Source organism: Miscanthus floridulus, chromosome 16, assembly GCF_019320115.1.
Source record: "Miscanthus floridulus cultivar M001 chromosome 16, ASM1932011v1, whole genome shotgun sequence".
Taxonomy (NCBI): Eukaryota; Viridiplantae; Streptophyta; class Magnoliopsida; order Poales; family Poaceae; genus Miscanthus; species Miscanthus floridulus.
In genome coordinates this window covers 39,590,340-39,606,445 of record NC_089595.1, presented here as the reverse complement: position 1 = coordinate 39,606,445, position 16,106 = coordinate 39,590,340, and the positions used below count along the sequence as shown (strand labels likewise).

General features: G+C 44.7%; 1 protein-coding gene across 1 annotated transcript; it reads right to left on the bottom strand.

Annotated features, from left to right (window-relative positions):
* Nucleotides 1–843: 843 nt before the first annotated feature.
* On the bottom strand, nt 844–2,474 carry LOC136513594 (leucine-rich repeat extensin-like protein 4). Its single transcript, XM_066507567.1, has one exon. The coding sequence runs from the start codon at nt 2,306–2,308 to the stop codon at nt 986–988; it is 1,323 nt and encodes a 440-aa protein (XP_066363664.1). The 5' UTR covers nt 2,309–2,474; the 3' UTR covers nt 844–985.
* Between the last annotated feature and the right edge of the window lie 13,632 nt (nt 2,475–16,106).

The following is a 16,106-nucleotide window of genomic DNA, read 5'->3' as shown; positions in this document are numbered from 1 at the left end:
GGCGAGAAGAATTATTGGTCTGATTTTTAGGTAGGTGCCTCTAAAACATACTGTGTCGCGTTCGGAGGGTACAGATGACCACTGTAGCATGGCTAATTTTGGATGATTAAATAGTATTCTGTGAGAGAAAATAAGCTGAAACAAACTGGAAGAAGCCGAGACAAGATCAGTTGAGTTTCTAACTGTAGTGTCTTACGGCATAGAAACTACAAGCAGTTTCTGCATTGTGACTTCCCTATAATAAATAATATATTTTTAGGTAGTTCCTGTGCACGTATTTCAGCGGCAAATTTTACGTTCTCGTCGTGGCCGCGGACGCTAGCACGGAAGCACCTTGCGGTGGCGCAAGACGGGTCGTACAGGTCTACAGTACAATCTACAAGATAGCAACACATCACATGGCGAGCGAGAGCGAGTGGCGTATGGATCGTCCCTGGAAGCACCGTGCACGGGGCCGGTCCATACGCCACTCGCTGTGCATTGTGCTGTACTCCTATAGGAGAGTGGTAGCTAGCTGCATCCAACCACTTCCGTGCCCCGCATTCATGGCGCCATTGACATACCTTCCGAGCTCCATTTCTTCCCAGCTCCGCAGCTTGCTCGTGTCTCCTCTTGAGCCTGGCCCTCCTCCGGCCGATCGGTCCTCCCCGTCATCCAGCTCTAAAGAGAAGAAAAGAGGACAACTTGACACCGTCACCATGTCAACAGCTAGCAATGCCTATCGACAGTCACTTGCGTCGTTGCAGGCTTGCAGCTGGCCGCCCAGTTCGTCAGCGACCGTAAGCTGTCATGGACCGATGGACGAGCAATGCTCCGAGGGAAGTGTTGATTAAACAACATACAAAATGGCGAAATGAACCAACCGAGAACGAACCAATATTCACCCATTAAGCCGATCGAGGCTACTTGCCCCCAAAAGGAAGGAAGAAGAGTAAGAAAAGAAACCAAAGAAGAAAGGTGCAAGGTGCCCCCCCGCCAGATCAGATCACGGCACGGTGACGGTGACCACGCCTCCGGCGGCGGCGCCTGGCAGGCCGAACGGCAGCCCCCCGACACCAACTCCGACGCCGACGCCAATAGTCGCGCCCGCCGCGTCGCCGCCGCCGCCGCACCCGGCCGGGCGCGCCCCAGGGATGCGGAGGCAGCTGAGGCCGGCTTCCCCCGGGAACTCGTCGCACTCGGGCTGCGGCCGCTGCATGTCCCGCCCGGGCACGCAGTTGCCCACGAAGTCGAACACGCCGCGGCTCCCCAGCTGCCGGTCGCACCGCTGGCTGATCCCGGAGAAGAAGTTGAAGGACACGGACAGGTTGATGATCCGGCGCAGGTCGCACAGCAGGTCCGGGAGCTCGCCTGTGAGCTGGTTGTGCGCGAGGTTGAGCACCTCGATCCCCGACAGGCAGGAGATCGTCCCCGGGAGGTGCCCCGACAGCGCGTTGTAGCTCAGGTCCAGCACCTGGATGCTGGGGAGGAAGCCCAGCGCCTCGGGCACGCACCCCGTCAGGTTGTTGTTCAGGAACAGCACCTCGCGGACCCGGCCCCCGGCGCCCCCGGCGCCGAACTCGTAGGCCGCCGCCGGGACGGCGCCGGTGAAGCGGTTGTTGGCCAGCGTGATGACGGTGGCGGGCGACGCCCACAGCGTGTCCGGGATCTGGCCCTCGAACTGGTTGTTGTTGAGGAAAACGGCGTCGAGGTCTTTAGCGAAGACCTCCGGCGGGAGCTCCCCGGAGAAGGCGTTGAAGCGGAGGTCGAGGTACACCAGCGACGGGATCAGCAGCGTGGACGCCGGGAACGGGCCCGAGAAGAGGTTGTTGCTCAGGTCCAGCTCCGTCAGGTACTGCAGGTCCCGGAGCGCGTCGGGGACGGCGCCCCCGAGGCGGTTGCTGTTGAGGTGCAGGAACGTGAGGTGCGCCAGGAGGGACACCGCGTCGGGGAGCGTGCCCCTGAGGTTGGCGCGGTTCAGGTCGATGCCAGCCACCACCGCGGACGCGCCGGCGCCGGCGGTGTCCGGCGGCGCGGAGCAGTACACGCCTTTGTAGGCGCACACATTGGCGCCCTGCCACGACGCCAGGGCGCCCTTGGGGTCCTCGGTGACGGCCGCCTTCAGCGCCTGCAGCGCCGTGTACTCCTGGCTCCGCGGGCCCGAGGCGGCGGCGGTGTCGTCAGGGCTAGGAGGCGGCGGCGAGCCGTGGATCCAGGCGGCAATGGCGGCGCCCAGGCCGAGCTGGGAGGTCGGGGCGGGGTTCAGCAGCAGCAGGAACACGGCGGCGGCGACACGGGCCGGGAATGGTGGTGGCCGCCGCCTGGTCATGGCTAACTGTGAGCTGACCGTACCCGGCGGTTAAAGCTCCTCTCTTTTTGGCTGTGAGATCTGAGGAGAGTGCACTGCTGCAGAGTGATGATTCTTGTGAGAGAACGGGACGGTGGGGGAGTGGGCGGAGGAGAGAGGTGATCAGCTCAGCTCGGCTGATAATACATTGATTGATCTCCTCTCTCTCTCTCTCTCTCTAAACCTAATTTAGTCCGTTCGCGGGCCTTTAAACCTAATTTATTTTCATTTAAAAAATATTTTTTTCTCATAAATTCGTCAAAATTCCCAAATTTCTCAAGCGAACGGGCCCTCTCTCTCGCGCGCGCCGTGTTTGCTTGACAATCTGCTCTCTCTGGACGTCCCTGTCTCTTGCCCCTGATGAAACCACAGCTGGAAGTGGGATGTGATGGGTCATGGGTGTAGGACTGCCTGACTGATGGCGTTCGTTCAGCATTTTGACAACATTGCTGTGTGTCCTGTTACTCATGTAAGTGTACGTGGTACTAGGGCTGTGAGCCTGTAACTCATCCACGGTGTAAAACCTGCAAGTGCATGAACACGAGATAACGGATAGCATCATCATAGACCCTGTTTAGTTTCCAAAAAAAAATTCCTCCTATAATAAAAAATTATGTTTGGACACATGCATATAGTATTAAATGTAGATGAAAAAAAAACTAATTGCACAGTTCTCGGTAAAATCGCGAGACGAATCTTTTAAGCCTAATTAGTCCATGAAAAGCCGTAAGTGTAACAGAACGTAAGTACAAAAACAATCACCGAAGCGATCAAATTCCTGTACTTAAGATCCCATAATCCCGGTAGTCCGGAAACCACGAACGATTTCAACCAACTCTCGATATACAAACCAAGACCGTAGTGATTCAACACAACACATCATCCGTTACAACATTTCACAAGTAGCATTCGAATTACATCCATCAGAGTTCAAATAAAATATTACAAACCAAGTTCGAATGTGCGGAAGCAACATAGTTTAGTACATAACTTCATAGTTTCAAATACATTACTAGATCTGAGTCATGTCCCACAAAAGCATCATCAGGTATAAGAACTAGTAGAGACCGTGCCCAACGGTCTAGTCTTCATCCCCAGCCGGGAGAAGGCAATACTTGCAGCAACCAAAGTAGAACTGGTCATCTGCAACAGGTGGGAGATAAACCCTGAGTACGAGAAGGTACTCAGCTAGACTTACCCGTCAAAACCAGAAATAAAAGATACCAAGGGCCATGCAAGGCTTATGAGGTGGGCTAGCTTGACACAGTTGCATAAAAGAGCTTATAATTATAGTAACCAATTTAAACTTAGCATCAAGCTTATCATCATTTACCTGTCCACTAGATTAGCACCTGTACTAGAGCACTCACTTATTAGGAGCAAACAATATTAACCATAGCAGGTATAATAAGGCTGTCATCATCATATCATCATTTCCGAACCATTATGTTATTTAGTGTATCTACATTGGAGATAAGCCCGTCAAATTCTCACTAACCGGGAGAGACGGCGACTCGAATCGAATTACAACTCAGCTGAGGGGGTATTCCTAACTCTCACCCTGACATACTTAGCAAGGGTAGCCGTGGGCCACCTTTGGAACAACTCAGGAACCAAATTCGCGGGTTTGATCAGCGCCAGCACTCTCAGGGATTACCCTTCTGCCAGGACGATCAGGACTTTTAAATCACCTGCCCTTGGACTCACGCCTACGGCTCCCTTTCGAGGCGCACTTTATACTTATCGACTCCTGGCCTGAGGTGAGCTACTCGGCTTCGTGGTCGGTCTCCAGACCCGGTCAACTAAGAGAGAGGCATGCGTTCAACATGAACAGGAAAGGCTCTAAGATTCAGTCCTTAAGCGACACAGACGGAGTTACTGCAAATCGGCAAGCCTCCGTCCAATCTTCATTTTAAATTAAGACTGGTTCTTTTCCACGATAGCAAATATAGCCAACCGTGCCATATGTATCTTCCTATATCTCGCAGGTGACAGGAAATCACCTGACTTCTATCGTGTTTAAGCAGAGCTAAGCACTACACGAGCCTGAGCTACATAGAATTCAGGGTATCAGTATCTAGACAAGGATTGGATAACCAATGCAGCAAGTGTTTGTATCCAACACCTAAACTTAATGCAACAATATATATGTAACAATAATACTTTAACTGTATTTCGGAAATTAGGAGGCTTAATATGCTCCGAGGCTTGCCTTTCACAAAGTTGCACGGACGGTGATCCGGACACTCAACGGCGACCTCGTCTGGCACTTCTCCTGAAGGCTACACCTCCTGAATCTCCGATGTCGGCTGCTGCTGCTCGCTCGGTTCCTCGAATTCCAGTAGGGTCACACCCTCCGGTACACCTATTGCATGCCGATGCACAAGATAAATATCATGGATACATAAGGAATGACATGATGCTCATGATGAATGAATCACAGTAAGTGTTTAACGAAAGCATCACTGGACACTCGTTTACCGATTAAGAATAGCTCTATTCAAATTACTTTAAAACATGTAGCTATCTTAACTTGAAGAACAAGATTAACTTATCTAACTTGCATAACCTAAGATAAAGATGCTCATCTTCAGTTAAAGGCCTAACACCTAGGAACATTACCACAAACTTAAAAATAGTAAAGGCATACTTAAAACAACAGTTAAAGTTTCATATGCACACGGGTAGTTCCTTAATTCAATCATAACCAGAGTTCTATAAATTCAAATGACTTGCAAGAGGATATTCTAGAAAACTTATGAAATTCTCTACAAATCATTTGTAAACATCAAAGCATGATTCTTACGTTAACCAAATTGAATTCCAGTAAACCTAAAATCTGTCCAAAAATGACAGGGTTACTAAATTAAATATTTAGTGATGATGCAAAAGTATAATTGGACCAAACCAAGTTTACCAACTTGTTGTGCATACCAGAGGAATATTAGAAAGTATAGTGCCAACTTCTAAATAAATTATTTAACATCCTTTTCTAATTTATTTAGTTAATTAGGTGATTAAAGCAATATATAGTAAAAATGTTTAGAAAAATCTACAAAACTTATAGTAGCTATCTCATGCCTCACATAGACTACCATAAAAATTTCAAAGCCATTGGGCAAGCAGAACTTGCTGTACCCAAAATAATAGGTGGCATGTCTATTTCTAGCATAATTAGGAAACCCTAATGAAAAGTGTCAAGAAACAGATTTCACATTTTTTCTAACATCATTCTAGCATAAGAATAGCACTCACCAAATTTTACCTTTACTGGATCTATAGAAAAATTATGAAAATTCACATAAGATCCATCCATGCAAACAAGATAATTTTCTATCTCCTACATACAGTGTTCAAAATATATGAAAATTTAACTACAAGCTATTCATGATATGAGCAGTACACCATAAAAATTTCATGCCATTTGGAGCTACATAGAAAAAGATATAATTATCCCTATTTCCTCCATGATTAAAAGAGATAAATAGAAACTCCCATTTTCATAACAGAACATGGCATAAATCATATTTTTAATAGAAACTAGACATTATCATGAACTCAACAAAATTGGAACCACATCATTTGGATCTACCATCTAGGAGATACATATTTTTGAATCTATACACAATTATGTGAAAAGAATAAAACAGAAATAAATTTGAAACCCTAATTCTACTTGCTGGGCCGGCCCAAACAGATCCGGCGGCCCACAGCGCATGCGCAAGTGAACGCCAGCGCGGCCCAGAACGGCGCGGCCTAGGCTGGCTCCCGCCTCTGCAGCGGCGACTAACAAAGGCGGTCCCACGGGCCAGCGAGAGAAAACAGGGGGAAGAAAAGGGCGGCGGCGAAGCTCGTCGCCGGCGACTCTTCTGGCGAACCCGACGGCACAGGCGTGCTCCCCACACCAATGCACACCCATCTAAGCCCTCATTTCAAACTCTACCGACCCCTAGCAAGGATGACGGCGTGAATGGCGGACGGCGGTGCGATTAGACGATGCTCCGGCGAGGTGACGGTGCTACGGGCCTAGTGGCCTGCTCTCCGAGCATCAGTAGCACACGCAGCAGCTAGCGCAAGAGAGAGAGAGGATGGGAAGGCCACGGTGGTGGTTGGCCACGTGGAGCACCAACTTCGGCGAGGTCCCGCCATGGCGGCGGTGGAAGAAACGGCGATTTCGCCCTTACCAAGGCCAAATTGGCACGACGGTGAGGTGGAGGAGGTAGAGAGGAACACGGCGAGGCTCAGGGCGAACTGGGCAACGCGTTTTTGCGGTGGCGCATGAGCGAGGTGACGGCGGAGCTCCATGGCAACAGTGGCAGAAGCGGCTGCTCGCGGTGGAGACGAAGGAAAGGCAAATGGAGCAGGCGAGCGCGTCGGGCAGGCACTGGGTTACATCTGGAGCTCGAACGTGCGACATGGAGGCGTTGGCAGCGCATGCGTGCCACGCGGTGATCAGTTCCTGCATCGGTCGGCCACGGCGTTCACTGAACGTTTTCTAAAACTTTTCGATTCAGTGCTCGATGACTATGACTGACAGCGCGACTTCAACGATCCGTAACTTCCAAACAGTCGCGATCTGGTTCATGGTATAGTTAACAAAATGGAAGACCTAAGTGAGTACTACAACTTCTTCAATTGGAGCTCGAGTTGGTTCGGCCTGGTTAGGGAGATACAAGCCTCCAAACATTGGTACACGAAACTGTAATTCACTTAAGGACTTAGAAAATTTCTAAGTATGAAATCAGCATGGAATTCTGACTTGTGGGCCATGTTTGAGCATGTTCTAGCCATTTTCATGAGATGATCATAAAACAACTTTTGTTCCTTGATAAATTAGCTGCAACTTTGGTAAAGAGTGCACAGCCATGCAAGGTCTCTAAGCTGGTCTTTTGAATCAGTCAAACAGTGGCACTCTAAGGGTAATTTAAAGTCAAACCTCCACTTGAGGGCATTTTGGTCATTTTGATCTACATGAACAATGTCCCAACAATTGCTCTAAGTGTAGTTAAGGTGTATTAGACCATAATCAACCACTTTACACAAGTGCTATACCCATGTCAAATGATCACATGTGATGAAACAACAAAACAAGCAATTCACCCAAATGTTGCAATGCAATGTTTCACATGTTTCATGACTTTGTTGTTATTTTACACTTATCACATTATTACCATATTGCCATGTTTCAAGGTATGAGAAATTCATGTTGCATTCACAGGTTGCACCACTACCATTTATAAGCAATCAAGTATGAAACAAACAGAATTTGCAATTGTTGCATATGTGTGTTTCAGTGACAATGGCATGATGACATAGATGATGCATATGTTTATGAAATGACATGCAATTTAGTGGAAGCCAAACACCTAGGGTGTTACAGTAAGTGCTACAGTACCCACATGTGCTAATGACCGATTAATTAGTATCATTAGATTCGTCTCGCAGTTTCCTGATGGGTTCTGTAATTTGTTTTTTTATTAGTATCCAAAAACCCCTCCCGACATCCTTCCAACACATCCGATGTGACACCTAAAAATTTTCACCTCCCCAACTAAACACACCCATATGCATATGGTGAAGGTGCAAGAGCAATTGTAGTTTAGAGACTTTCGGATCCCTAGCAAGCTTGAATGTTTCTGTTCCCTACCTGACTGTTTTCGATAATGTGAAGGTGTCAATTCCGTCACATACATCAAAAAAGACTCAAGAAGGCTAACCTTGTCTGGCCCGACAAGCTTTGGTCGCAACAAACACGCCCCTGGACTCTGAATGTCATTCCGGCGTGACCGTTTTGGACCTGAAGTAACGATATGCATTTTGTTCACCAGGACATGAAGGTATGGATGCTAATGTTGGGAAAAGAGATTTGCTAAAATTCATGTGCCTGAATTTTGCTTACTCGGTCTTTAAATAACTGTCATTTTTTTGTTTGTTTGTGTGTTGTAAGTTTGACTGAATTTTATAGAAAATGCATGCGACATTTATATCTCTAAATAAATTTATTATGTTAATAGATTCAACAATTTATCTAATGATATTAATTATGTACTATAAATATTAATATTTTTATATATATTTAGTCAAAGTTGTTTCTCTGGAAGCGAAAACAACAATTATTTAGCGACGAAGGGAGTAGTTGCCTTTCGGACGCCGGTTATTGCATATATTTACTACTAAAATTACAACTTTAGTTTGTTGTAATTTATGTAGATATAATTTGTAATTTTTCGGCTCCCGAAATAAAAAAAACCGTTTGATAAACTACAAACTTGATAAAATCTGATCTATGTTGACACAAAGACAATTAACAATTTATAATTGTTTTTATAGTCCGATAAGGACAAAAATTTGATATGTTATGATGGAAAGACAAAAAAACAAATAACAAAAATAACAATTTAGTTCTACTAGTTAGTTGTACAAAAATGTTGCCTTAAGTTATCTTAAAATTTAGACACCTAAATATAAGAGAAGTGTTGCAAAAAGCATACCAGAGTTTCCATGGATTGCATGGAAAGTTTTTTCCTTTTCTCTTTCGAGGATGGGATCGGATTGGGAAATAGGAAGCTGAACGCAACTTCGGGGGAAGGCATTTTTGTAGCCACATGATTTATCTCGAGATTCGTGCACTAAATACGCTGAAGAAAAATTCCTGTATTTGGAATAAGAAATACTATACCCCTTACCATCCCCTCTCTCTCCTCCATTAAATGAAACGGCCCATCGTTCTCTCTCCATCCAATAATAACAACCATTTGTCTTTACCATACAGTCCCCTGCTAATAAGAACCGAACTAATCACAACGGCGGTTTAGAAAGACATCCAAGTTTATGCATCATTCAAGTACAACAATTTTGTGCCAAGTTGATACCACAATCACAACCAGAAGTTGGTGAAAAGATTATGAGAGCAACTTGGCACATTCGCTACAGTAGGTTTCTCGGTTCGGCTGATGGTTTCTGCAGTCGGCTGATGTTGTTTTGTTGTGAGAAAAAAATACTGTAACATGACTAATAAGCCGGGTTGATAACTTCAAGCAAACAGACTGCACCAGAAAATAAAATAAAACAGAGAAAAAACTTTCCCAACTTGAAGCCTTGAATTGAAACTTGTCGTCTATAGTCTGCACATTTCGACTAGGCAAATTGCCTCTATTATCCATCATTTGAAATAGTTCATGCAGCATGTACTCAAACACACTTTGCGTTGTGATGATTGCCTGTTTGTACCAACTACCAAGCAATGAAATGATCAGATTGCAAGAAAAAAATATCATACAAATAAATCAATGCGTTTGTTTTTCAAAGAAAATTCGGTAGGTTGTTCAATAACAATGTTTATAAATGAAAAGTTTAAATTGTTATGACTAGCGTATAAGGGCTCCCGGTCGAGGGAAGATATAGTTGAAAGTAGGAGGATGAGGATTAGAATTTCATTCCATTGCTTTGTTAGAGAGGAAGCTTCGGCAAGAATTAGCAAGTGCATCACAAGGAAAAGTGCTACTCCAGCTCAGTTCTTTTGCCCAAATACACTTTTCTTCGGCATTTCAAGCTTGAAAAGCTACACCACGTACAGACAATAAAATGGGGGAAAAATGCTTGCATGAAGGACCAAAAATTGTGCAAAGTATTGAACCCAGAACAACATGTGCAACAAAAATAGAGAGAGAATAAGAAAAGGGCCAAAAAGAAAGCTGACAAGATCTCTTTGTCCAATCTCTTTGCTCGTCGTGGATGGACAACCATTAGGGTGGGTACTTCACTAGTTTCTGTAACCAAGAATTAGACTTGGAGATTAACCAAGGTAATCCAAATTCGAAAGAAATAGAACTACGGTAAATCTGAAAGAAATAGAACTACGGCATTAGTGAAGAAGGAAGTATATTATCTCGGATGGAATGATCTGATTTGGCCAAGCACCCAAGAAAGTCGGAGATGGTCTGGGAAGATGGTAGCCAACCATGATTGACGGCGAGTCTGACCTGGTGCGCCACTAGATTTACCGGCAAGGAAGATCGAGAAGGCCGAGCGCCGCCCGGATCAGGCCGGTCCGATCGGATTGCATGGAGACGTTGGCTGGCCGTTCTATCTTAACATCCTCGAAATGTAGTACTTGACCAGAACGGGAAGACCTCCAAAAATCACGTGATATCTTACTGAGTATTTCTTATCAAGAGAACCAACTGATTCTTGTTGCTACACCTGAAACCTGATAGATCATAGATTATAAACGACCTGACAAAAAAAATACCCTGATCCGGCCGACTAGAGCGCATCGTATAGACTGGATGTTTGTTATTTTCGACCTGCAACAATCATCAAGCCTAAAGATGGCAATGGGACCCGCGACCCGATACCCGACGGGTATTTACTCCATTAAGGTCTAAATATAGACTAAACACACTACCCACGGGTACGTAAATGGACCAAACCCTTCACCCATCGGGTACGTGGGTATGGGTATATTCCAGCAATCCCCGTACCTGTTTACCCATGGGTGAAAAATACCCAGCCAAAAACTAAATAAGCCCACCAGCCCATAGAAAACCCTAGGTTCACCCGTTGGTCCCGCTTGGCGACTTGGCCGCTGGAGCCCTCGATCGCTCGAGGGAGGCTCGACACCTGGCCTCCCGCCGCCGAAAAAATAGGCGCGTGAGTAAAGCGTGTCGTTACCTCGTCTCGATGCTGACAGCCTGGCACCGCAATCACCACTCACAAAAAAAAAACGACGCCGCCGTCGAAAAAAAACTACGTCGCCCGCCCGCCCCTCGTGACCTCGTCTCGGCGTCTCGTGTATTCGCATCGCATCGAAGCGCCAGGAACTCGCCACGCCATGCCGGCGACGGAGCAACTCGAGCAAGAACGGTGATTGCCCTGTTCCCCTTCCCCTAATCCCCTTCATATCATATTCTTTGCACTTGCAAGCGCAGCACTGCAGAGGCGCTCGGCCCTCCGCGCTCATTTGCCTCTTTCCCCCGCACTAACCAACTCCTTCACTCCGGCGTCAAGGGATTTCGTGGAGGTCCTATAGGATGGTGTCCACCTGAAGCCGCCCAGATCTCGAGCTCGTCGACGCCGTGAACACTCTGAAGCTGCAAGATCGAGAGGTCCAAGTTGAAGTCACCGCCGACGCTCCTGCAGCGGATCCGAAGAATGGCGCCGACGCCGCCAGTACTCTTGTATCCAAGCCCAAGAACGGGAACAGCGCCGCTCATACATCCAAGTCCAAGAACACCACCACCAAGGAGAAGAAAAGGACCGGGGTTACTACGGCCGTGGAGAAGACGAAGCAAAAGGACGGCCGACCCCCTCTTTCTCTGGCTTCATCTCGGGAATGTGCTGCTGCTCCTTTTGGCCACCGCTCCTCTTCTGCAGCCACATCTTTAGGTGGAGGTGGTGCAGTAACTAATACTCGGCCTCCTAGTACTAGCCGCAAGTTGCTGCAGCTACTGATGTATGTAAACCCAAGAACAATAGTGCTAGTGCCAGATTGTATTTATTCTGACTATATGCTTCTTCTAGTTTAAATGAACCAAAACATATCCTGCCATGTCTGTCAAACCCACCATATCACCATGTCTTTACTTTCAGGTTTTGTTTATTGGCATGCCTAAATTTTTTATTTCATCTTGACATACAGAAACATTTTACTATGGACATCATGACGATGCATGCATATAGGCAATATAGCATTGCATTCAGTTAGTATACCGCTAAAATAACTTTATTTTTTCCTATTTTTAGTGACATAGCTATCCTAGCTCCTCAGTTGTACTGTCGTGTCGTGCAATTACCAATTCCCCTATGTAAGCAGTTCAAATAGAACAAATTGACAGATTTTGCTTGTTTCCCATGTCCTGTCATACCTGTTATGTTTGATATTTTTTTATAGCATATCTTTTTTTATTAACATTCATTCTTATTATGTCATACAGATTGAAAAAAATGAGTACTAGCTGTGATAGCTAGGGTGGACCGGTCGGCTGTTGAATTGTTGATTTTCATGTGCATGAATAAATTATTGGCGGGTACGGGTGACCCGCCGGATATGATTTACCCGGCCGGGTATGGGTCTGGGCAAAATTCCCCACCTATGACGGGTATGGGTATTCTGGCGGTACCAAATTTTTATGGCGGGGATGGGTCTGGGGTGGCCATACCCGATAGGGATTTACCCATTGCCATCCTTAATCAAGCCGGGCACTAGCTATATTTCTTGACCCAAAACCCAACCCCAACACTTGAAAATCCTTAAAACGTAACCAAATTTGATCGGGTGAGTGCGGATAAAAAAAATGTCATCTGACATCAAGCTTGGATTGAGCTAAGACTAAGATCGGGTAAAAGAAGTGATAGGGTTTTTTTTTTGGAACGACCTGACACTTGGTCTTTCTAGTTGTTGTATACATAGACATGCAGCTTGAGCAGTTAAAAGCTCTATCAGTCTATGCGACTGAATGTCACCCCAATTTTCGTCTATGAAAAGAAACCACATGAATTAGGATAACCAATTAATATAAATTTTGCAGACAACCACTATGTTCATCCTTCTTTAAATCTTGTTTGGTTGCAAGCCAAAATATGGGCAAGCTCAAGAGATTTGATATGTGGGTCCAAGAAAAATCAGAACCTTAATTTAAAGTCTAATGCTAGAATTAAACTCAGAAGCGAAAGAACCTGTAGCCTAAAAGTTACAAGAGCATCAGTGGGTGTCTCAGCTCCTGGGTTCGAACATTTTAGGATTTTACGGTAGCGTGCTTTCGTAGGCAGCGACGGATCTACTGTATCTTGTCGGGGCCCGCCGACCCCGACGATCTTCCGCGAACAGCTGATAGCCTCCGTCACCAGCTTGTACCCAGTAAAATTCCAAGTTGACCCCGGCAACTCCACTGTCCAGCCCACAAGATAATGCGTCTTGTTTCATTTGCTAAAGGCCAAGAAGCCCCAAAGCCCACTACTGCCTGGCATTAACATGGAGTTGTGTTATCGTGGACACTCAAGCCTGTTAAGCAGACAACGCAGCCCAAAAGGCCAACAAAAGCCTTACCGTTCGATTGCTGTCCACCTCGCCTGGAAACTCGCCGATGACACCACGCCCTTTCGTCTTCATTCATGCGATTCAACTTCTGTCGTCACAGATTCACGGTCACTGTGTCCTGCTCAGCTGCTCGCCGCTTGGTGCTCGCCTCTCACCGGCTCCCCGTGACATCGCCTCACAGCGGCTTGGCGTCGTGCATCTGCATCTCCGCGTCCTACTGGTGACCGACCTGATGTTCGAAGCTCTCTGCTCCTAGAGCGTTCGAGCCAATAGGTACGCCGGCGAAAATTGCAATTTGCAAATCTCTGTTAGTACAGACACGTGCACAGATCCCCCAACTAGTAATAGGTAATGTCGGATCCTATTTTGATATTTATTTTTTCTCAGTTGGTTAGTTTAATCAGATCAGATATTAGAAGCAAACCATAGAAAGATTTTTTTTTTGTTCTACTAGCAAATGAGGATTGAGGAGGCTGATTTGAGCAAGATGTCGTGTAAGGAAATATTTGATTTCTAGTACCTTAATGAGCTTTTTAACTGTATAGCCCTGGAAAATATGTCTCTTCCTTGTATGGCTCTTTTTTATTTGAACTTACTTGTATGGCCTCAAAACGAAGTTCCCTTCCTTCTATGGCCTTCTGTCCATTTATGCCACTTGACGGTGTTAAGTCAAGGGTAAAATGATCATTTTACCCCTGGCAAAAAAATAAATAAATAAAATATAGAGTTTTGTATTTGGAGTAATATTATGCAAATAAGTTCACACATAACAGTACACACATAATCAAGTACACAAATATATTGCAAATATTTGTGTAGTTGATTATGTGTCTTATTATGTACAGTTATATGTGAACTTATTTGCGTAATATTACTCAAAATACAAAACTCTTCATTTTATTTTTTCGCTAGGGGTAAAATGATCAATATACCCTTGACTTAATACCGTCAAGTGGTAAAAACGGACAGAAGACTATAGAAGGAAGGAAATTTTGTTTTGAGGCCATACAAATAATTTCAAATAAAAAAGGGTCATATAAGGAAGAGGTATTTTTTCCAGGGCCATACAGGTAAAAAGCTCTACTTTATCATGAGTGCTTGCAGGTTACTTAATATATACTTTAGTGTTTAATTATGCTGTCTAATTGGATAGGTAATCAAAGAATATTGGAGCGATTCTTGAATATGAATGCTTGACTTGCAATATGTTATTATTTTGTCTTATAATGATATTGCGATTTTTATCTCGAATGCTTGACTTTTGCAATATTATTATTATTATTATTATTATTATTATTATTATTATTATTATTATTATTATTATTATTATTATTATTATTAATTTTTATGTGCATATTATGTAATGAGCTTATGAGCAATATGAGTCCGTGCTGACCCAGCGATAATTTATTCTAGATTTGCCACTGGTGGTAGGCGACGTTCCAGTCGACAACGAGGCGTCTACGGTGACTTCGTCAATCTTGATGATTTGTCGGCCTAGTTTTTGAAGAAGCTTATTGGAGTAGGATTTGCGTACGTACGTTGATAGGGGCGAGTGTACGTGCGCTGTGAGCGTCTGCGTTGTATTATGTAATTCTCAAAAAAAATAAACTCAAGATATAGAATCCTCAAATTGAAGAAGCCTTGAAATCTTAAGTAGGAACCTATTTTGAAGAGTCATTTGCTAGAGATGCTCTAAAAGGTTGCGTACCTATAGCATCAGCACTCTTTTAACAGCGTGCAATTTAACTTTCCCTGCCTCATCCTTCCATTCATTGATTACTAATCTGACCCGGGACCGTAAAACGGATAGCTTTTAGGCGTTCGATCAACTCCGAGTTTGTGCTCTTTATGATCAGTCCTAAGAAATTTACTGATTTGCGGTAGTGCAAGCACACACGGTTCGCAGGTGTGAGAAGGGGATCCCACGGGACAGTACAAAAATGAATTGACCGTCCTCTGTATTATTAACACCTGTACCCATCTTTCTCTCACACACAGCGCGTTAATTGAATTTTCCTGAAGTGCTAGAGCCCACCGTACTTGCACTGTGCCGCTGTGCGTGTGAGCCCTGCTGAATAATTGACGCTGCTAAATGTCGGCCCCATTCATTTGAACTTATCAGTTATCAGTTAAAATCTATATTATTTTTTTCTCGTATCAAAACAGTTTTAGCCGATTTTAATACCAGTTGAACTGACAATTTCCTTTTTTTTCTTTTTCAAATCATGTTACAGACACACACACATCACCCTATGAACCATCACAAGTTTCAGACAGGCTTTCCGGGGATCTGTTAGTTGTGTGATCCATGAACAAACACGGGTCAAACAAATGTATATAGCTTCTGATCCGTCGTTGTCCCAAAACAAGTAATTTTGTGTTACCCATATTTTGTATAGTCTATAGATTGCAACAGTAAGGTTTGCACTCTACTGGCTACTGAGTACTCGCTCCGTTCTAGTTTATAGGCTGTTTTAGCATTTCATACATAACTTTTATTATGTAATTTGGAACATAGGGTGGTGCCTAGGACCGGATCACTAGAACAACATTGATATGTGTGGAGATTTTATATGTTTTGAAAATGAGTTTTTTAAATCTTATTGATGATGAAATTTAAAAGTTCGACTCGAACTTTATCCAAAGTAAGTACATTAGGTGTAATTAACTACTCTGGTACGGTTCTGATTCAAAATAAGCTGTTAGTTTAGAAATGCTGTCGATCGAGAATCGAATACT